The following is a 22,994-nucleotide window of genomic DNA, read 5'->3' as shown; positions in this document are numbered from 1 at the left end:
ATTCTTCGCTAATAATAATTTGTTTACTAATTTTAATATCATTTTTTACAGAGCCCAAGTAGATAAAGAAGTAGATAACAGATGAAATATAATTGAAGTTTTCAGTAAAGATAAAATAACAGTTTGTGATATTATTTGAATGCATTCGATTTATCCATGTGTTCTGTACTTACTTTATAACATTGCACTTGGCAACTCATGTATATATACATAAATCACATAGGTATAGATATAGTAAAAGTACAGGTTATGGATCGGATGGTAGCGATTCAGTAGTTTCAGTCGCGTTACGTTTCAGCCTGTATTGCAATATTTAACCACCAGTGATCACTAGTTTAAATGTTATAATGAGTTTCAAGTCAATTTTTTTTTATTGTAATTAAATTCACTGAAAGTGTACTATATGTCGAGACTCTGACAAGCTGAAAATTCCGCAACATATAAAAACCTACATACTGCCGGTATTCTTATAACTTATAGTAGTATCGAACAAAGGATACGCATATATATACATTGAATGTTTCATTTAATCCTACAATGTTGAAGGAAACGTTTCGTTGCAACGATAAATCGAGGAAATATCATGCCTGTATAAACAAAATATCATGTCGAGTCTCGATTGTCAATATACTCCAGGAAAATTAATATGACCGATGTTAAAAGTCACAAGAGGAAAGTTCAATGTGAAAGGTTGTTTGTGCGTAAAACAATCTTTTTACCTAATCGAAAAAGTGATGCAAAAATTCTCATGCCAGTGATGAATAGAATAGTGATAGCTGTAGTGAAAAATCTTGAAACGTGTCTTGCGTCATAACTTGCATGTCAACCACCTAAATAATCAAAAGTACGTATTATATTTCACTATTAACATTTTTCAATGATCCTTATTATTATTCGATTTGTTCATAATACGTATTTCACGTAATAACATATATCTTACATATTGTGGATTTGTATATATTCTGTCACTTATACATTCCAAAATATGTAGGTATTGATGAATGATACTCCTGATTTACAATTTACAAGGTGATACTGCAATGCGAATTTTATTAGGAATATAAATTAGTTATGGGATGATTTAAAACCCTGACAAAGGATACTATAGATAGGTGTTCAATTCCATTATTTATATCCTTCTGTAACTTCATTAAAAATAGTCAATAATTGCTCTATTTGTTAATTGTTTTTATCCTTAATATATACTATCATGGGTGAAATTTCATTTCATGTGAATCTTGTTTTAATATTATCGTTCAATGAGAAGCTACCATTCGTTTGATATTAAATAATAATAAAATATTTAATTACGTTTAATTGTTTGACTTTATTGGTCTTTAAAATAAAACAAATCTTTTGTGGTGATATCTCAACTTAAAATTAAGGAATCAAACTATTACTGTAAAATATTAATAAAGCTATATAAATCATTTTGTCAAATACATAAACAATTTTTGCGATATTTTGTATACATAATATCTTAAACATATATAGCATAAATATAAATAGTACATCTAATTAAATTATTTCGCAGAACTTTTATTTTATCGATCGTATTTGTATGTAAAATATTGATTAATACTAGAACTACTAGAGTAGTCAAAATTATCAATTCCTAGTTTGTCACAGAAATTTATATATTGATAAAGATTTTTACGGTCTTTTAAGAAATTATTTGATATAAAAATGGCATATTCTAAGAAAAAGCAGAAGTATACATGTAGTTTTTTTATGCATTTAGTCCTAAACTTGTATATATAGTAATGCATGAGTGGATCGCATGTAATTTGTAACTAGTAATTTGAAAGTACTATATACACATCTGTGTGTAAAATTTATTGAAACGGTTCGGTAATGTAATCTTAAATGATACGAAAATCAATTGGCAATTAAGTACATATCAAGTTTATACATATGTATTGAAGAGTTTAAAAATAAGGTCAAGAAAAAAGAAGATTAGATCGAACTATTATCTGGAATTATTCATGTCAATGTCATTTTTTAATTGAATTTGTCAAGAATGAATTTTTTACGGAAATGTTGCGCAATGATTTTGATCAGTAAAATGGGCGTATGCGATGCATATTGCGATATTGCATATTGAGAATCATTAAGCTATCCTGTAGTTACAATGGGCGATTTGCGCGAACTGACATTCTAAGTTCTAACGAAAGAAACATCTGAAAGTCGAAATACACTTACAAGAATATTTCATTAATTTGGACAATACGACGTATAGGTTGCGATATGTTGCGATATGTGATCATATAGGCATCTTCATACGTCTTATATTGTTCAGAAAATTCATAGCGGATGTTAAGAAAAATCTAACTACAATTATACTTTTTACCATCTATTACATCACGAATATTTTCGGTAATCAATTTCTTCAAGTACAAACTTCTTTTACAAACTTCTAGAGTATTTAATATTTTGCTTATTGATATTTTTTGAATAAGTTTTGTAAAGATCACTAAAAATAATACACAATAAGATTATACTACATATGTATGTATGTATATTTGGCGAATAAAACAAATACAGATGAATATTTCAGCTACGATTCAACATTTTTTGGATATATATATATTCAATATTATCTCGGTGAAAAATATTAATTAATCTGTTCTTTTAACGAATTTTCCATGTTTCTCTTTGATTCTTCTCAGTATCAAATTAAGAGAAATATTTGTACGGACGTTCTATTATTTGATAAATATTTTTCTAATATTTATTACCTAATATTCAATATATCTAATAGTAAAATCGCACGCTCCTATCATTAAAAATATAATCTTTGCAAATCGTAGTGTTACAAAGATGTCGCACTGCACTGTGTTCACGATACATTATAGCTTCACGAGTATGTCGTCACTGCATGCGTGATGACAACTGGTCGTAAATGTTTATCTGCTTCTATATAGCTCTTAAGAACAGAAAGATATTTAGTCAGTTCTGTTCTCACATAATTTGAAGAACGTATTCGAGTTGGGTCCATGGTTGTGATTAAAGTGAGTTTTAATTGATTCGAAAAATTGTGGAGCTATGTACTTATGAACAATTCATATTTAATTTGACTAAAAAAGACGAAGAAAGTATTCTAACAAAAATAATTTTATGTATATTTGGACTGAAAAGATAGTAATAAAATATCAATGCGCAATTCTTCTATAGTTGAATTTTTTGTTGCAAGTGCCGCATTATTTAATTATTAATGTTAACACATATCAATTTTAGACGAAATATATATTTTTTAATTTATACTTAATATTACACTTAATAATTAATATATAATATATATTTTATGTATAATTAAAATTTTTTATTTATATTTGATCCTTACATACACATATATGTTATGATTCTCATTAATTTTTTTAATGATTTTATCCTTGAACATATCCTTAATCTTTAAGTAACTTTATGATTATCATCATTGTTTTACGCTGTTCTTATCAAAATTATTAATATGTATATCGTGCAAAACAACGATAATTCGAACTTAGCGCTCATACAGTCGTGTGAATGTAGTATTCGAGTACATGGTATTCAAATGTCCACTGTGTAACAATAGTGTATACTGCTATTATCTGATTGTTATATTAATAACAGGTGCTCGTATTTATTATTATCATAAAAAGAAGCTGAGTATTTACATCAAATTAACGCAACTGATAAAACGATTATCTACTAACGCAAAGGATCTAGGTTTAAATCTTAAACTCGTGGATGAACTTTGATCGCGTGTCCGAATCGCTTTCCTCCTTTTTTTGAATTGTAAAATTATATAAGCATATCTAACGGCAGATTCTTTGGTGAAATTACAGAAAAATGACGACGCACAAAGGGATTTCCACGTCGTGTGAGGACGGTCTCGATGTCTCCGATAATGAGAAAAAAGCGAACGAGAATAAAGAAGAGGAGACACCGATAAAAAGGTCGAGGTGCAAACTCGACGCAAACGGTCGACTAAATCTTAAAGATATTCTACTGTCTTTCAATGGACCGATCAGCCAAGAGCAAGCATGGGCCTTGTGTTATCAAACCGCCAAGAGTTTGTCACGTTTGTCAGAAAATAATTTCTACGAACTTTCGGAGTTATCACAGATCGTCCTTCACAAGGATGGCGATGTTTGGCTTGGCGATCTAATCGGTGAGCTGATATAATCATTTGGTTTCTTCAAAGAAACACTCAACTATCTTTTATCGTGGAATATCTTATCGATGTATTGTTTTGTAATCAGTAACAGAACAGATATAGAATGATGATACGATATATATGTACATATACATATATATATGTAAATTAATTCAAATCGATAAAAATGATAGTAAACATGGAATGCATTATATAGTAATTCTTCGTACAATATGTTGTTTAATATATATATTACACGCGTCAATTATAATATAATAATTATTGCCTAATAATTGTGCTTCTACTGAGTAGGAAAGGGTTGCACCAAGGTTCACTGTATTGCCGAATGTAGTTGCAATATAGTCATTGCACTATATGTCTATGTATAATTATTGTATAGTTGGTATATTTTACGATTTATAGTATAAATATCATACAATTATTATATAGTCATGTGCTATAAATTATAATATGATATATGTATATAGTATGGTATGTGGTATATAATCTTCTGTTATACATATAGCATTCTTTTGTACAGTTATGTGTATAGTAATATATTTAAGTACAATATGTATCTATAGATATTAGTTATGTTAATGTAATATAATATTTTAGTATATATTATAATATACCAGTAGACGGTAAGTAATTGTATAGTAAATTATACAGTATACGTTTACAAACGCTTATAATTCAAAATATTTCAAATGTTACATAATTTCTAACATTCGTTTGTAAATCAAGTGCAAAATTTACGAATGACTCAGGGTGTTTGTATCGTAAGCTTGTAGGCTGATTAGCAATACTAATTAATTGTGTCTGTGAGCAGTTTTCTCGATAAGACTATTAATATACGTGATCGCAAAAAAGAGACGATCGAAAGTTATTGAACTTCGTATGGAAATAATCAATCATCGTTTCTGATCATGTACAAAGCATTTTATAATTTTAGAATCCACTTTTTTTTTTTTATCTATTTCCTGATGTGTTTGTTACAGAATCGGAAAAACCACGCGTATCCGAGAAAAAGGTAAGCAATTTTAAATATTATTTTTTAATGAAAAAGCTATGATATTTTATATTATTTCGTTAATATGAAATATATATAATATATATATAAAATAAAAGTATATTTTCATTTTTTGCAGGCAATGTTCTCACTAGGCATGATGATATTCAAAACGCTTGATTTCGGCCTAGATGAACAAGAAGAAAGGCCTTTATCACCGGATTTAGAAGCCCTTATAACATTAATGACAAGCGCCGATCAAGGTACAATTAATTTATAAAAAATAAAATTCAGTAAAAACATACACAGGAGTCATGTAAAATTAATTATTTTTCTTGTTGCACAGAAATTGAAGGAGAAACGGAAGAACGTCCGCAGGAAACGGACGACGAGGGTATTGAACGTGATTCCAGTGATGCCGATGTAGATGAATTTTCATCGCAAAAAAGTAACGATATGTATGAGGAAAGATCATCGGTGTATTCATTAAAAAATGTAATGCAAGTAAGTAAAATAAGCAAATATATTTTTTATTTACCTTATCACATATGCAAATAATACATATGATATGAAGATAATATAAACAAAAATTCGAAATTTGTATAATAAACTCTATGAAAATATATAAACAAATGTATATATAGTTATGTACCAGGCATATGCAAACTTCTATGGAATCTGCTGAAATTCATTATAAGGCTGTAATACGGGCTTTGGTAGCAGAGGCTTTGGAACTGTCGCACTTTTTGGATACAGTAGCGGCTGATAAAGTACATGCTAGTCAAAGGGAATCTGTTACTGATGTCAATAAGCAAACCTCGATGTCTGTTCAAAACCTTGATACGTTAGATTTTATTGATTGGGTAAGATTTCACAATGGATCAACCACGAAAAATATATTATATGATTCATGTTGCGAGCTTATGTAAATGTAGCATTGTTTCTTGTTTTACGAAATTGAGATAGAGTGTTTCGAGATACGAATATTACGTGTTAAAATTTCACGTGAATTAAACGTGTTCACCTAGTCTGTAAAAATATTTTTGTTGTACTGTAATACAGAAACATCTTGTTAATAATATCTATATATATCGTATATCAAGTTTGTTCGATATTTCTTGATATTTTCTTAATAAGAATGAGTAAATTTCAAAATATAATAAAATAATGAAATAGTCGCATTTGAATTGTGTTATAAAACCACGCATAAATACGTGCTATAACTCGCGTAAAATAGAACAGTTGACATTGCTGTGTCGCATAAAGTTATTTGTCACTTTGCAGAGATAAGATATTTGCGATTTATTGACTTGACTCTCTATCGTTATAGACTGACATTAGGATTTGGAGGGCTATACAAGTACGTGATTGTTAATAATACTTGCGCATGTGAAAGCGATATGTTAGAGTGATATGTTATGTACTTAATTATTGAGCATGTAGCATGATTAGTCTCACTATTATCAAGCATTGTTTTCTACATAGTTAGAACAATATTATCGGTCATTATATTTTAAATGCATGTGCTGATTTGATTTCAAATTTATCTATGCAAAATATTTCAAAAGTTAGTCAATTTTTATGTTTCTAGTCTATTTTACAAATTCAAGTATTTAATGGCTTTTTGAATACTCTGTGTTATATAAGTAGCATTGGTAACATATAATTTATTTATAAGTAAAAACAACAAAAAGGTACTTAGTAAAATTTAGAAAAAATGTTCATCTAATATATATGTATGTTCTCTTTTTAAAGCTTCAATTGCATTTACGAGATCGGAAGAATTAAAATAACTATTTTAATAGGCAAGATTTTGGGTGCAAGTTATCCAGGAATTAAGGAAAGGTGTAAAGCTAAAAAAAGTGGAAGCTAATTTGGGTTCAAAGAATACTACACGTGGACGTGGAAAGGGAGCTGAGTTTGAATTAACTCCGTATGAAATTTTGATGGACGACATACGAAAAAGGAGGTATCGTTTGAGGAAGACACCATCCCCGACGCCACATTTGCGAAAAGACGCGCATGCTGTTATTCTTGAATTTATTCGGAGTAGACCGCCTTTAAAAAAGGTAACATGCTATTGAAAACGATGCTCTATTCAGACTTCATTAATGAGATTCCAATATAAGAATGGTAAAAATTGCAGTTTTTTTAAAGTTTTACTAGATTTTAGAGACATAATTTTATACAGGCATCTGAAAGACAGCTGCCACCCTTGCAAAAGGAATGGACTCTCCGGGAATTACTTATGGAAAGTATAAAGAAGCCGCCAAATTTAAGGTCGTCGCGCAATAGATACGTTCCTAAGACCGAAAGAATATCTCTTCAGAGTGGTAAGTTGTATTTCATATTTACATACACAACGATAACTTTGTGCATGTCATACTGCTTTATAAAATATATTTCCTCTGTTCGTGTACAATTATATAATAAATTCATGAAACCAACGCATTCAGTTCATATTTCGTACACCAATAATTGCGACATTACATATCAATCAATCGTACTGGTTATCGGTTTTTGTGGTACCTCAATAAATCTTCGCTGAACTATAAAATGAGCGAAAATTTCAAAATGTGTAGTGATATATTTCTTCTGCCTAGAATGACGATTAAAACTAAGAACCACAATACATATGTGAGCTATATTTTATTCTGTGTCTTCTTTCAATTTCTAAACAAAACTTTTAACTTCATTCCTCGTATAGAAAATAGATAATAGTATGTAGTGTTTGAAGTAAACAACTTTCGTATTCCTATAGAAGCATGCATAAAGAGAAGAGATATATGCTTATATATCGATCATAAGCAGAAACATTTTAACCGAGATGCATCAATACCGTTGCATCCGTATGCTTGGAATTTTATGGACCAACATGGTGTGCATACACAGCCACGCGTTGCACACGTGCGATTGCATTTTTATAGAAATATATTCAACCGAGAATACACATGCGCGAGGAGATGAGCGCGAGCGCAGTGCCCATACAGGGTCGCACATCTCTCAGCCTTAACATACTCTTGCGGGATAGGATTTGACAATTGCACCGCAGTGCGGCCAGGGCAGTGGTATCTGTGTCTTCATTTTTTTCCAATAATAATAATCATAATAATAGCAAGAATAATGATAATCATTTAATGTTCGTATCCCAATTCTTGAGAGTAGAATTTGACAACTCGAACGCAGTGCGACCAGTACAGTGGTATCCGTGTCTTCACATTTTTCCAATAATAATAATAATACAAACAATAATGATAATCATTTAATGCTCGTATCCCAACGATACTTTGATATTTCGATATATGTATTATTAAATATTCTCTAAATTAAACACATTGGCTACTTTGCAATAAAGAGACCAGTGTAATGATTTTGGTCAACAGAATATTAGGAAGATAATAATTTTCGTGTTTAGTCATTGTCCGTTGGGGGTGGTACGGATCGTGACGAATATTTTTTATCGCGATAAAGAAGGGTCGATCTGTATGAATCATGATTGGCGACGATAGGCCGGCTTAAAGCATCGCAAGCCCCAGACCGTTCGTGCGATCAATAACCGAAAGCGCACAAGAGGGCGAGAGCTGACGTCGCCCGAAACGTCATCGTACAACGCGACCGCTAAATCTTTGCTTGATTTCTCGCGTGTCGCTCGCTCGTACTGTTGGCCTTGCTCATTCGTTTCTTCGCTTCAACCGTATTTCCTTGTTTCTCGTTCTGTCTCGTTCGCGCGTTTCCGGGGAAAAAGTAAAAGGTGCAGCTCGAGCGTGAAATTCAATCGGGTTGCGTCTAAACGTGTACGAGTAAGTCAAGTGCAAAGGAGGATAGGCACACTAACGAGCACGTGTGCTTGATGTACAGTCCCTACCAGTGGATCTGCAAGCATCACGGTGGGCCAAGGATTTGACAGGATGGATAAAACGAACAGATGAACAAGGAGAACAGCTTGGACGCTGGTAATCCAATATTTCTGATTGTTTATCGAACGAAGAGAAACAATGGATTTATGAGATCTTAACTGGAACGTTTCAAATTGATGAACGTCTTGATTCACAGGCTGTGAGATCGTCAAGTCGAGCCAAAAGATTGTAGAAGAATCAACAGAACTAGTAACTTCCGGTTGGACGTCGCGATCGTCGCAAGTAGAGCCATTGTAAAGAATTATGTTGACACGCAGTATGTTCGGTTTAAATGTGCATAGCCATTTTGTTACTAAACTGTTTAACATGCAAAACACGTTTAAAATCGTTAATAATTCTTCTGGAGTGAATACTTCGTTTAATTCTGCAATCCTTTTAATCCTGTACTGAGGAAAAATAAGTAAAGGTAGAGAAAAGTATAATTTTAACGATATAATCTCCACTTTAAACAAATTTAAACCTGCGTCTAAATAATCTTGGCCTTTCTATATTAAAAGACTTATCAGAAAGTATAAATAAAAAGAAAGCATCAGCTGTTAGAAATAGTAGACAAAAATGAAGGAAAACATCGAGGAATGTAGTATTCTACTCTAATATTCTAGAATTCAAATCATGATACTTTGTTTGACGTGGGATTGTTTGGATCATTGTTTATGTTGAAACATTAAAACACTGATTGCCATACGTGAGACAGGCCAGAATGAGGAAGATTAAACCGGACATACTGTATATATTAGCAGAAGAAAAGAGTAAATATAGAAAAGAGGAATAATATTACCGATCGTAGGCGGTGAGTCCCGCATGATAGTCCTGGGTGAAGTTCCACCGTCGCAACCGGAGCAGGAACAGGAACCCGCGCAGGATGTGGCGGCACAGTGGTTGCAGGCAGAGAATCAGACGAATGCCGCGGTCACGACTACAGTTGGCTCGGTTACGACCAACGTACCGACTACCGCGAGTCGTAACAGAACGAACGTACCACCGGTTCCGCAGCCGAGGCAGAGAATCGGCAAGCCAGAAATTAGGGTTCCGGGAAACAGGAATCGTAAGTCGCGTAGAAGGCGCATTACGGTCGCAGGTAATCATACCATTCATCTTTTTTTCGGCCAGTAACATAACAACGGGTAATATATATAGAAATGTTTTTGGGCTGCAGACGATGAATTCATTTTAGCTATATTTCAATTGATGCAACAGCTACTTAAAACAAATTTCACGGATTGTTAGCCTGATTGCGTTTTGCATAATAACTTGCATAATATCATAATACTTGAAATGTAGCGATCAGAATTTACTATGAACATTGATCTCAGTTTTATTGAATTATAGGAGCATTAGTTATTTCTGATACTGAAAGATCTAAGATATTTTTCTCTTTTATAAATATTTCTATGTAATTTTAATGAGTGTATTTATAATCTTATGCGTCCGCGCAGGAGGCAATTATGTATGTATTTAGGATTTACTGAGGTACCACAACTTTGTGAATATTTAACCATATTTTTTTTGTACAATTTTACGGTCACGTGTCATGTTCATTAGTCATCAACATACACGCAACTATTCTTCCGATAACAATGATTGATGTATATTTTGGGATCCATCTCTATGAATGACGTTTTTTAGATCAAATCCAAAGTACTGCTGATATCAAGGATAGTGAATCACCTACAGTACCGAAACCTCCTCGAAGGGATTTGGACAACACGAATTCTACGACAAATAAAAGAAAAGTAATACCTGTAGATTTTGATTTAAAGGTAGATTATAATTCTTCATTTTTTGTATCTTCGTTTCGAATTCTTTTTACTTAAGTTAGTATATATTCTGAAAATAGCTCGATGCAGAAGACGAAGATGATGACGAAGATTACAACGATGAATTGGCAGTAACAAGATTTGAAGAAGAGGATGAAGGATCAAATTACTGGCAACTAAAAGATTACACATTTGTAGATAGGGGTAATGCTCGCAGTAGGCATAAAGATCAAAGGGATGACGACGAAGCAAGTTCTGCTAATCCTTGGCGAAAAACTGGTGGTTTACGTTTGACGAGGAATGAATATCATCGATTTTGTGATGCGCAACTTGAATGTAATTATCGTAATTATTATGTGTTTTAATTCATAATGAATGAAACCGGATATTGGAAAATATATATATCCAAAAATAATTACTTTTAGCATATGATCTCGCAACACAGTGTCCATCTAGAAGAGCATCGGCTCGAAAACACGCAGCAAGACGTAGTATAGCACTTACAGCGTTAACTGGTACCACGTCTCTTCCTCACTCAAGGCCACAGAGTCGTACTCAATGTACAGGTGCAACAGAATCATCGTTAAGTCAAGGTCCGAGTCCCAATATCAGCGTAAACCCTAGTCCGAGTTTGAGTCCTCAGCCGAGAGCAAGACAACCACGACGATCGCAAACCATTGTCGAAGGTACAAAGGATAGAGAAGATCAAAATGAAGACTGGCAAGATGATAAAGGACAGGTATTATGTTACAGAAATCAGTCTACTATTGGAACAATATATTTCAAGAATAGAGAAACCGTCGTTTATATAAAATACATTTTAGAAATTTTACTGAACGTAAATTGCTTAAAAACAAATAAATTTTTTTGTAGAAGCCTACATTGGGTGACATGTTCCTGGATGAAAGACTTTCTTTAACCCTAGAAGAGATTGTGCATATTCGTAGTGTATTAACTAAAGCAGAACTGGAATCTCTGCCCGTAGAAGGTCGTGTAAAGGAAGATGTAGAAAAGAGGCGCGTTTGTTTCCTTTGCCTAAAAACTAGGTTCGGACTGTTAGGACCATGGGGGCAACGTTGTCGCTTATGTGAGAGGACAGTATGTGTAAAATGTTATTCCAAAGTAAGTTACCGAGATTTTTGTTAATTTAGTCTTAATTAATAAATTTCGATTAAAATATTACTCTTGTTATAGATGCGAATTCCAACAGAACATTTCGCCCACGTTCCGGTAGTTTTATTATCCCCTGGTCTTCTTCTTTCTCCATCATCTTCAGAGCCAGATACTAGCAAAAGTTCATGGCTAAGAGGCACTGGCGCAGCTGGATCTGCACCGGCATCACCGGCTTCTAGACGCAAGGATTCATCATTGAAAAGTGTGACACCTTCATCTACGCCTACTACTACACCTGTTTTGATACTTACACCGACTTCCACACCGCCTTCCCATGCTCGTCGCGAAACAGAGAATCAAGATAAAAGGTTTACTTTTTACTTGCGGTTTTTACTTTAAAAATGTTTGCTCTTTATGTTAACATTAGAGATACCTATTTTTTTATAATTTGCTATTTTCCATAACAAAATTTGATCATACAGGAGTTATAAAAGCACTGGCAGTCCAGCCAATGTGCCATCACTGAAGGCATTCTCCAGTTTCACTAGTCAAAGCTCGGAACAACGATTGGCCGCGGAAAGATTGAGAGGCGTCTCTATGGTAGTCTGTCATGACTGCCGCATTATGGTGATACAGATAATTAAGAGTTCAAGAACAACACGAGCTACGATACGTAACAATGTCATTTCGCGACTTACTTTGAACCTTTCGCCAGCCTATGTTTGAATTTTCTCTGAAAAAACGAAGTTCCATGCACGAGATTTCTGTTGGATACAATGGCGCATCTCATTTTCTATTTAACTAATGCGTAACATGCTATTTATGCCAATAAGTGAGGCACGTAGATTAGATTTCTTCTTCTTGTACCGGTGTCTTCTTGTGCTCCTTATGCCATTAATCTCCTATGAATAGTCATGGATATCTCTAAAAAAGCGAGCCCATCAGATGCTACATATTGTGATTGCATTACACGAGATTGAGTACTCAGTACTTTATTGGTTCTAAAATTTATCATTTGATAGTGATGGAATTATTCTATTATTGTCATGTAACTTTGTTTCGAGAAATGAAGTTCTTTCTAAATAAGTTTGTTCATTTTTTTATGTAGGAACATATTAAACAAAGTAAGTGATTATTTATACAAACTGATTAAAAATTTTGTTTAGAGTCTACAAAGTACGATTTTTTTAATTAAAGTATACAAAGGAAATTAAATCTATGATATATTTGAGCATGAATGGTGGAATTTAAAGGATGAGTCTAGTACGAAATCGGCACAGAGTGGCATTTAATATAGTCTACGTACCTACATTCAGGCTTACATCTAAGTAGATCGTTAATGCATGCAAATTTGAAAATGATATGATTAGAGTCAAGTATTTAATTACGACGGCTAAGGTTCCGTTTGGTTTTCAATAACGGTGAACTATTTTTCGCTTCCCATTTCAATAATTACTAATAATAATAACTGTATTAATAAAAAAAGATAACAAGCTATTGTGCGATTGCATTGCGCATTATGTGCGTTCTCAGTTCATAAAAACTGAGAATCCATGTTTAACCCGATCAGTTATCTCGGGATTTTGAGAATGTGTACATATATGTTCCTTTTGCTCCCACATTGTTGTGAACACTAAATCTAAAAATAATATCACATTTACCGTAAAATTTAGTTGAGAGAAAGAAAATTATCATAAGCGAAAATCAGCGAAGAAAAAGTAAAAATGTTGAGATATTAAATGTAATCTACGTATATGTGCCAGAAACATTGTTTCACGCAATAGTGATCGAATTATAATTAATTCTGATCTATCAAGCTGTGCGATAGTTTCGATTATGCGACTACTAATTCGAATCATTGAAAAATTCTAATTTTCTTCATTATTCGATTCGCTAATGTATTCATGTAACACATAGTTCTTGCGCGATTATAGATTTTATATTTCATATATTGATGATGATTGTGTTTGAAATTCCAAGTGTCTTTACTTTTGTCAGTAATTTTTGTTAATAATCTAATTAAGGCGAGAGGTACGCATACATAAGCACACACATATTATAAACTAGCGAGAGAATCAAATACTCTGACAACCCCGAAGGAAAAGAATGTTATTTTTTTGCGTCCGCGTGACATTAGTTTATTTTAAGAGAATATATTTAATTCGTAGAGTGAGTCAAAGTCGGAGCACAATTGTACTATAAATCCGTTTTAATGGAATTCATTAATTTAAATTCTTTTGTATGATGTTTGTGATATTAATTTATTGCTTTCTATGTCTACTATTTATTATATTTATTTAATTCTGCGAATTAATTAATAGCTGTGTTCCTTTATAATTGTATATATAATTATACACCTATATGTTATATATTTCATATGAACATGCTGTGCAATTTTCATATTTTGTTGCATATTATTATTCGTTGAAATATTTTTTTATTTATATTATTTATATTTATATTATTATTGGTATCAAAACTATGAAGTTTACATTTTCGTTTGCGTTTTAATCTCACGTAAATTAATTATATTGCGACACAAGTTAATAAGCGGAGAAGAGAAAATGAATTTAAAAAATAAAAGAAGAAAATAGTGGCTCTTGTTACGGCCACGTTTATAGAAAATTAGTACAATTAAGTGGCTGTTCGCTTGCACTGGTTAAAGGTGTGCTATTAACGAGGAAATGTACAAATGTAAACCTATAATGGTTCAGAGTACAAACAAAGAATGCGAATTGCACTATGACGATTAAAATGCTGGTACAACGTCTGGCACCGGGTTATATACATAAAAACAGCGTGGTTATAAATTTATTCATACGTGTAAAGTGCATTGGTGGATTTTACAAACGGGTGAATTAGTTTGATTGAGGATGAAGTTTATTTATTTTTTTAATCACACAAGTACTTAGATTTCCCAATAATTTCCAAGCAAAAATCAAAATAAATATAGTTCGTATAGTACTTCAAGAAAAGCAATGTACAATAAACAGATTTTTTCGAAAACCATGTAAAAAAACACCACGACACTTTATGAACAATACGAACATAAAATTCTATTTGTAGAAAATTATTACAATAAAACTAAGCTGAGAAAAACTGCTAAATAACAGAGTCACAATGGTATGACATTATAAGACATAAACGACTTACGTGATGGCAATTGAAAAAGATCGTTTATTATATTAATTTATTGTTTTTTATGTACGATGTATATGTATACCTATAAATAATTAGAAATCTTGTTTTTATGATGAAAGCGACCAAAATACATTCTATTCCGATTCATTACTTAAACCGTTATCTTTCTGAACAAAAGCATTTCTCTTATTTTCTACTTTTATACCAACAATAAGAAATTTTTATTTACATAAATTATATATTACTGAAATATCTTTCATATATAACGACACACCTTGTAAAAAATATAATTTCTTTTAAATATTTTTTATTCGTATTATATATTAATTAATACTAAAATGTAAAATTTTTTAGTTAAAGTGATATTTAAAAAATATAACGGAAATTATTGTATAGATGCTAATTCGTATAATAATATTAATATTTTGGCATTAATTCCTCAAATGATTAAGGTCCCTAAATATTTGAATTAATTATTTAGAATTTTTTCACACAAAAATTTTCGTTTGGAAATAAACAAAAGTTGAAACGTAAATAAATGAACCAAAAATATTAATGAAGAAAATCTAAAATATAGACAAAAGAGATCTAAACGTAAACGGTTTTTACTATCTTTACAATAAAATTTACCAAATCTTTTATGTTATCTTAAGACATCTATTTACATATTAATTGATGCAATATATGTTTATGCTTGTACATATGATACAGAAATAAGGTAATATATACATACGAGTAATACTGATCAATTACAAAGTTTACAATGAATTTATTTAAAAAAATGAAATTCGCGTTAAAAAATGAAATACAATATGGCGAAAATTCCAAGGAAAAATATCATCACAGCCGTTGATTCTATTAATTGCTAGAAATGTAAAATCGTGCAATTATAAAATATCAAAACATTTGTTTAAAACATTAAAATGATTCAAATATATGTGAATAAGATATTCCATGCACGATAATAATGTGTTAAAAGATAATACAAATTTTTTAGTATCCGTGCCAAATTTGAATGCCAAAACTTATATCTTAGAAATAACAGAATCCTTTATCTTCAGTATTATGTTGTAACTTCCGTGATGAACTTAAAAAGAAAAGATAAAAATAATCTCATGGTTTGAAAGAAATACTCTTTTATCTGACTTAATACTACTTTTTTAATTTCAGCATTCTTAAATATAGAATACCTTTGTACATACATGTTAAGTAGCTATTGCTGTTTCCGACAGGTAATGCGTTATCGTATAAAGTACGAATTCAGCGTACGTTGCATTGTGACGAAGTATACTTTGCAGATATTTGAAGATGGTTCTGGGTCTCGTAACCGCATCAGAAACTTAAAATTGCTCTGCTCCATCATACCGCTTAGGTGTTGTTTTCCCACAACGCTCACGATCGCCAAATCCGCACTTTAGTCATCACGTACACTGCGCATATTAAACGAATATGATTTTATTTACATTTGAGCGACAAATACACAATGGTTGTTCTATCGAATCGCAATAATACTACATACTCTTATCTATGATTTCAAAGAAACATATCAGTACGAAAATTTATCTTTATATACCTATATGATAAACACAATTTGTATGTTCGATCAAAGTCGATGACACATACTTTTTTTAGCGAAACATGAATCATGTTATTGTACTTATACACAGACGCAACGATCGTAAAATATTTGGCTACAATTGCATAAGAAAATAATATGATAGTAGCTCTTAATTTTTCGAAGATCTATTTCGTGGTAAAATAAGAATCATATTCCTCGTAAAGATTCAAAAACATATATAAAAACATCTGTAAAATGCGAATTATGTACACAATGTAAAATGTTGGTTGTGGAACTATGGTTTTTACTTTTATGCGTTTTCTTGTTCCATACTTCGTTTCATGATATTTAATTTCATGTTAACGTGAAGCAAATAACATATCCGATATTTATTCTAGAAAATCGTTTACAACGAAGTAAGAGATAAAGCTAAAATATGTAAATTCTACCATTTATCTAATTAGATTTCATCACTGCAATAGATTAATAATATTAATCATCAATAGTTATCCTTAAACAACATTCCTGTACAAGATGTTCCATTATATTAAGTGTCCCATGATGAATGAAAACTTTGTCCTTGCACTTAAAAAACTATGTTAACAGAAATGAGTACGAGAGAGCATATAAGAATAAGTTTCTGACTTTCTTTAATAAAAATTGAGATCAGCATGTACAGGAATATCTTCTAGGTAATAAGAATAAACTCAAAGTTCTACTAATAAATAAATAGTACAGACGTATGTTGAAAAATGTGATGCTTACTGGAAGACGGTATTAGAGTCTGACTATAAGAGATTTATTTTTTTTCACTCTCTTTGATGAGAATTACAAGAATACAGTTGTAATATTTCAATCATTCAAATCATCAATTACACATTATATACAATCACCAATTAAAGACATAAAAACCAATCAAATTATTTTACAAAAAATTATTTTATTAAAATTTTGGCAAAAACCATTCATTGTCATGAAACAAATAAAATAAAATATATTAAAATACAGGGCAACATAAAGAGAAGATTTTACGCACAAGCAACCGCAAATTAATACTGAAAAAATAATCACAGAGAATACAAAATTACAGATTCAGAAATGTTTGCAACTGTATTCATTGATTCTCTCTGCTACATGAATTACCACTTACATTAAAGTGCTGAACAACAAATTCGGTTGCCCGTACGAGGTCTTCCAGCTTTATTTTCAAATTCATGCAATATATCATTTTTGATAAAGACTCCATCCAAAATAATATGTTTATTCGTAATTTGATACTCAGCACTCTGCACGGCCTCTTTTTAATTTATACAGAAACAATTGTTAAACAATGATTAACGTATCAGACAGGTAGCACAGATACGTTGAGGCCCGATGCAGTCATCGTGACAAAACGCGCCACACTGTCGACATATTACCATAGCACCTCGCATATTACATTCGCAGGGAGGTGGTGGATCTCCACCCATGATCATACCAGGTGCTCCGGGTTCGGCGCCACCGCCTCCTCTACCATCGGTGCCCCTTGCTTTCAACGTTACGGCCTGATGCGAACCTTCTCCTGCACTGGCTGGTCTACCACGTACTAGATGCACCCCGACTCCCATTCCCGCGATCTGAGGAGGTAGAGGTGGTGCAGAAGATGCTCTTGGTGCACTGTCTCCAACTCCTGTTCTCTGTACTAGTATATATTGACCTAATCCGCCTGTTGTAGTGGATCCTAATTGTGCTACGGTATTGCTTTCTGGAACCTAAAATGTTGTTTAACAATTAAACTTTTTAACAATTTTTTTTTATTTTAAGGCAGTAATTTAAATTTATATCCTTCTCTCATAGGAGGTATAATTGCAATTGGTTGGTCACGAGTAAAAATATATGACGCCCAAGTATTTTTATTAATATATGTAATTTCTTTTATCCTTGTTCTGTTTATTTTCAAACAAGAATCGTTCTGTAAAATAGATCACTTTGATATTTCATTTTGGTTGTTGCTCATTTTAAAAATATCGCGATATTGTTTCTACTACTTTTAGAAACTCAAAACTAGTAAGTAGATTTATTTATTTAGGTACCTGTATGATACAGTGATCATCACAAACCACCCGCAAGATTAGCACTGTACACACAGAAAAATATGAAATAATATATGATGCAATCTTGAGTTTCTACTTTATGTGTGAATATTCCAAACATAGATTGCAAGATTAAATAAACTTTTGAAACATTTAAATTATAATGATACCCCTTTTCTGTTCTATTTTATTTGTATTTATAAATAAGATTTTGTATTTCCTTTTAATATACTTAGGACCTAAATAAAACTAAATTAGACAAACAATGCACCCTTGTTTTCAGAATAAAATAGGAAAAAAATGTAACATGTAACATGCTACTATCATATAATTTCTACAAGAGGTATGTCATACCTCTGTGGAAGTAGCTTGGCGTGCTGTTGCAAACACGTGTCTTAACATAACTGCTTGCGTTTTATTTTGAGCTTGTTTATTTTGTATCGTCTGTGATGGTTTCTGAGTTTTGACAGTCGTAATTGTACGGCCACCAGATTTATTCGTCGTAAACGCTCCATCACCTCTGGCAAGTAAACTAGGCGGAGGTTTCAAATGAGCCTTCAATTGATCTCTATTTGGTGAACTTTGTATGACCTACAATAGCACAAATACATCTTATTTCACATAAAACAAAAATTAAATTCCAAACTCTTCTAACAAAAGTTAATTTGTTAAAATTACCGCTTGACATATTTGATAGCTGCGTTCTAAGTTAACTGCACCAGGAGGTTCTTTTGTAGTACTACGAGATCGACCTCCTCCTTGTTCTTTATTACTATTCCTGGAACCTCTTTGACTACCTTGATTATTAGAACGCGAAGATCTTGAGGATACAGCGACCGCCGTACCAGGATATTGTTGTTGCTGTATGGTTGCTACAACTTGTCGTGGTTGCGTAGGAGCCGACGCTTGATGTTGAATAACAATAGTATTTTGTGCACGATTTTGTGGTTGTACACCAATCGCGGCCGTTACGGTATTCGGAACTTGATTTTGAGTTACGGTGTTTCTAATATTCCGTGTGGTGCTATTTTGAGTATTTAATTGAACGACTTCTTCTTGCGTTCTCATTATATTCACTTGCGAGGTTGTATTCTGTTGATTCTGAATTTGAGCAGTAATTGGAGATGTGCTATTCAAAGTCGATGTAGTGTTTTGGTCAGAAAAATTTGTTTGTACAAATCTGATGGACTGCAGTTGTGGAAAGGTAATAACAGGTGGGCTTTGAGACTGAAAATTCTTCATTATACAACTCGTTCCTGGTGTACCGATTGCGAGACCTTCTGACTGAAACGGAGTTCCCTGAACAACTGGTAGTTGAATACAGTTGACTGATTCTACATTAGAATCTGCATTAATAAATTGCTGTGGTGGGTTAGCTGAATCAGTCGAAGTAGGTGTCTCGTTGCATTCGTCCTGAGTGGTTACCGTAATATTAGCGGCCACAGATCCATCAAGAGCTGCAGCTACTAGTGGCCATGGAACTTGAAGCTCTTCCTGAGTCTTCATAAAATAAAATTAACTTTTTTCAATATAAAGATACATTGTTGATGATTATACATTAAAAAAAAAAAGGAGATACGAAATTATTTGAAGTTTTTATCAGTACACTTACCCTGTTATTATTGTTAATATTATTAACTGTGGGGTCTACCGACCAACTACATTCTAACATTTCAGAACAAACGTAGTTATTTGCTTCTCGAAGAGCTTCATCTTCGTTTCCACTATTTACATCTTGCTGCTCTCTAGTAACTTCCGACTGCCCCGAGACCACTTGCGTTTCAGTTTCTTCGGCATTATTCGACCCCATTTCCATTCCATCAAGAATAGGGTATATTATTTCTTCAGAACATCCCGAAATCTCTTCGTACACTTCGCGCATTTCTCCCCTTACCTGAAAGAGGTGTATCATATTTGTTTTTTAACAGAACTTGATAATTTTATGTTGTAAATCTTTACAAACAGTATAAATTATCACCTCCAATTCGTGAATACGTTGCAACGTTTCACTGTCGATTTCCATTCCTTCAGGAATTTGCGATTCACCGTCCGTTGGATTCTCATGAGAAACCTGTGTTGCTTCAGTTTGATTGTTATTAATTAACGTAGAATCATCCATAACGATTTCGGTCGGTCTAACTTGCTCGTGCGATGGTGAAGTCTCGAGTATAGTTGTAGTCTCACAGTCAGACATTGGATAAATTTGTTCTTCCGACATTTGAGATATTTCCTGTTTCGAAATTTGCGGTACTTGATCTATGGAAGTTTGAGACGTACATTCTGTTGATAATTGGGACGATGTCTCCCTGGTTGTATGAGGGATTTGTTCTGTTTGTTCACTGGATCTTGGTGAAGTATTCTCTTCAGGTAAGAGTATTCTATTTTCCTCGGATACTTCGAGGATGTGGTTCTCCATTGATTGAAGATTCTTTTCATCTTGAGGTAAATGAATTTCTTCGTCATAATTCGTCGTGTTTGAAATACTTTCTTGACAAACCTGAGTTACTACTTCATTCTCTTCAATTATATCTTGTTTTTCTGGAAGATCAATAATTTTCTCGTCTTCCTCTAATTTATCCTGACGCATTTCAGTATCAGGTATCGTTTCTACAGAATTTATGTTTACAGATTCTATATGTTTTTCATCGATTAATGTATGCGTTGTTTCGTTATATTCTGCTGGTAATAATTCTTGTATTTCTGTTGTTTCGTTCAATTCGTCTGAATTATTTATACTAGTTTCAACTTTACAATTATCTTCTTCGACTTTATCTTCAGACATAATAGGACAGGGAGTATCTGATACAGGTGTATCTACATTAGATTCTAAACGAAGTCTTAAACTTGAACGCGTTACAGCTCCGCCAGATCTTGTTTCAGTAATACAGTGAAGACCTGATCTAAGTTTAGGTTCACGTTTCTCACCCCATATGGGTTCAAAATGTTTAACTTTCCATGGATCCAATTTATTCTTATCTCTCTCTGCCTCCATCTTCAATCTTTGTTGATTCTCTGGAGTAAACTCTCCTTCTGCCAAACGTTTACGCCATTCTAAGCAAGCTCGTGCAAAGAATTCATTATTTAATCCAGATGTAGCAGCATCCTGGTAGCAACAGACAAAATAAAGAGTTTTATAAAACAGATATAATTTTAAATATTTCAAAAAAATAAATAAGTAAGATAATAAAGCATTATAAGTTAAGCATTATTAATAAACACATTATTAAAATTACCTGTCTATCTACAGCCGGTAAAAGTTGTGCAAGTTTCCTTTGATATAAAGGTGGTAAACCTTGAAAGGTATGCCTATTTAAAAGAGCACGTAAACTCGTACTTGCTAAGATACTTGCTGGAGACTCAAGATCTACAAGACCAGCCTCTAGTTGTGCAGTTGCTGATAATCGTTTTGTTGATCGTCTACGTCCAGATTTTAAACTAAATCCTGGCAAGCTTGCTAGGACTTCTCTCATTGTGGCAGCAGGCTCCTCAGTTGCTATATTTGAATAACGTTATACTAACATATATAACAATAAACTAGTAAATCAATGTATATTGAAATTATTAAAATGTTATATCATTTTATTTATTTATTTATTTAAGCTTATGTAAACATAAATTAATAAATATATCTGACTTACTAGTATTAATATGTTGTACATTATTAACAGGAGAAGGAGGATCATTCGGTGGAGGTGGAGGTAGTGGTTTAACGACAATCCTTGGAAGAGTACGAGAATTGCCAGCTGCAATTGTAGTATTTTTTCTACGTCTCTTAGCCTGCTGACGTAGTGCATGTTTAATAACTTTTTTACTGTGCACCATGCTAGAATAGCCAGAGCAACCTGGACTAGTTTCACACCCTTCACCTTTGGCAAGTTCTACATCTGTGTCCATGACAGTACCTATACTGTGAACATCGTTGATTGAAATGCCGGCTAATCGAACATGAACTCACAATAACACTGTGTTCGACCAAAAGCGGATTTTTCACGTTTTATTTCATATTGTAGGAAAAAATTAAAAAAAGCGATTACTCTGATTGGAGAGAAATAAACATTCTTTAGTAGTAGCGCCTTACTGACATTTCGATATAATCAAGGAAACTTGAACGATTTATACAGTATCGTTTAATCCGTGTCATTTAAAGATTTGTGCACGTAGAAAATTCGAATGAATTTACAAATTTCACAGCTTCTTAATCCATTGGCAAAATGCCACTCGGAAAAACTCGCAAAGTTCCGCTTCTATCGGCCATATTGTATTTACATATTTATACCATGAAAGCG

At 32.5% G+C, this 22,994-nt stretch overlaps 2 protein-coding genes across 8 annotated transcripts; one reads left to right on the top strand and one right to left on the bottom strand.

Moving 5' to 3' along the window:
* The first annotated feature begins 8 nt into the window (after positions 1-8).
* On the top strand, positions 9-15,234 carry LOC126870939 (protein spire). 4 transcript variants are annotated; one of them, XM_050629170.1, is made up of 16 exons: positions 9-461; positions 547-844; positions 3,828-4,153; positions 5,140-5,171; positions 5,290-5,413; positions 5,497-5,654; positions 5,795-6,013; positions 6,481-6,510; positions 6,956-7,219; positions 7,342-7,483; positions 10,694-10,827; positions 10,905-11,160; positions 11,250-11,563; positions 11,698-11,946; positions 12,019-12,305; positions 12,420-15,234. In XM_050629170.1, exons 3-16 carry the CDS (start codon positions 3,832-3,834, stop codon positions 12,661-12,663), a joined length of 2,775 nt encoding a protein of 924 aa, XP_050485127.1. In that variant the 5' UTR covers positions 9-461; positions 547-844; positions 3,828-3,831; the 3' UTR covers positions 12,664-15,234. The 4 variants fall into 4 exon arrangements, with proteins under 4 accessions (XP_050485127.1, XP_050485125.1, XP_050485128.1 ...); XM_050629168.1 differs by having other exon boundaries at positions 9-844; XM_050629169.1 differs by lacking the exons at positions 9-461; positions 547-844 and adding an exon at positions 2,871-3,011.
* On the bottom strand, positions 14,794-22,988 carry LOC126870938 (polycomb protein Asx). Of its 4 annotated transcripts, none has more exons than XR_007691476.1 (8): positions 22,347-22,988; positions 21,942-22,201; positions 20,687-21,811; positions 20,321-20,602; positions 19,387-20,208; positions 19,063-19,299; positions 16,281-18,387; positions 14,794-16,165 (listed from the first exon to the last, which is right to left on the bottom strand). XR_007691476.1 is itself a non-coding variant. In XM_050629165.1 (8 exons), exons 1-8 carry the CDS (start codon positions 22,600-22,602, stop codon positions 16,471-16,473), a joined length of 3,294 nt encoding a protein of 1,097 aa, XP_050485122.1. In that variant the 5' UTR covers positions 22,603-22,988; the 3' UTR covers positions 14,794-16,470. The 4 variants fall into 4 exon arrangements, 3 of the variants coding, with proteins under 3 accessions (XP_050485122.1, XP_050485121.1, XP_050485123.1); XM_050629165.1 differs by having other exon boundaries at positions 14,794-16,508; positions 18,114-18,387; XM_050629166.1 differs by lacking the exon at positions 14,794-16,165 and adding an exon at positions 18,709-18,752 and having other exon boundaries at positions 18,239-18,387.
* Between the last annotated feature and the right edge of the window lie 6 nt (positions 22,989-22,994).

Source organism: Bombus huntii, chromosome 11, assembly GCF_024542735.1.
Source record: "Bombus huntii isolate Logan2020A chromosome 11, iyBomHunt1.1, whole genome shotgun sequence".
Classification (NCBI taxonomy): Eukaryota; Metazoa; Arthropoda; class Insecta; order Hymenoptera; family Apidae; genus Bombus; species Bombus huntii.
This window is presented reverse-complemented; position numbering and strand designations above follow the sequence as displayed.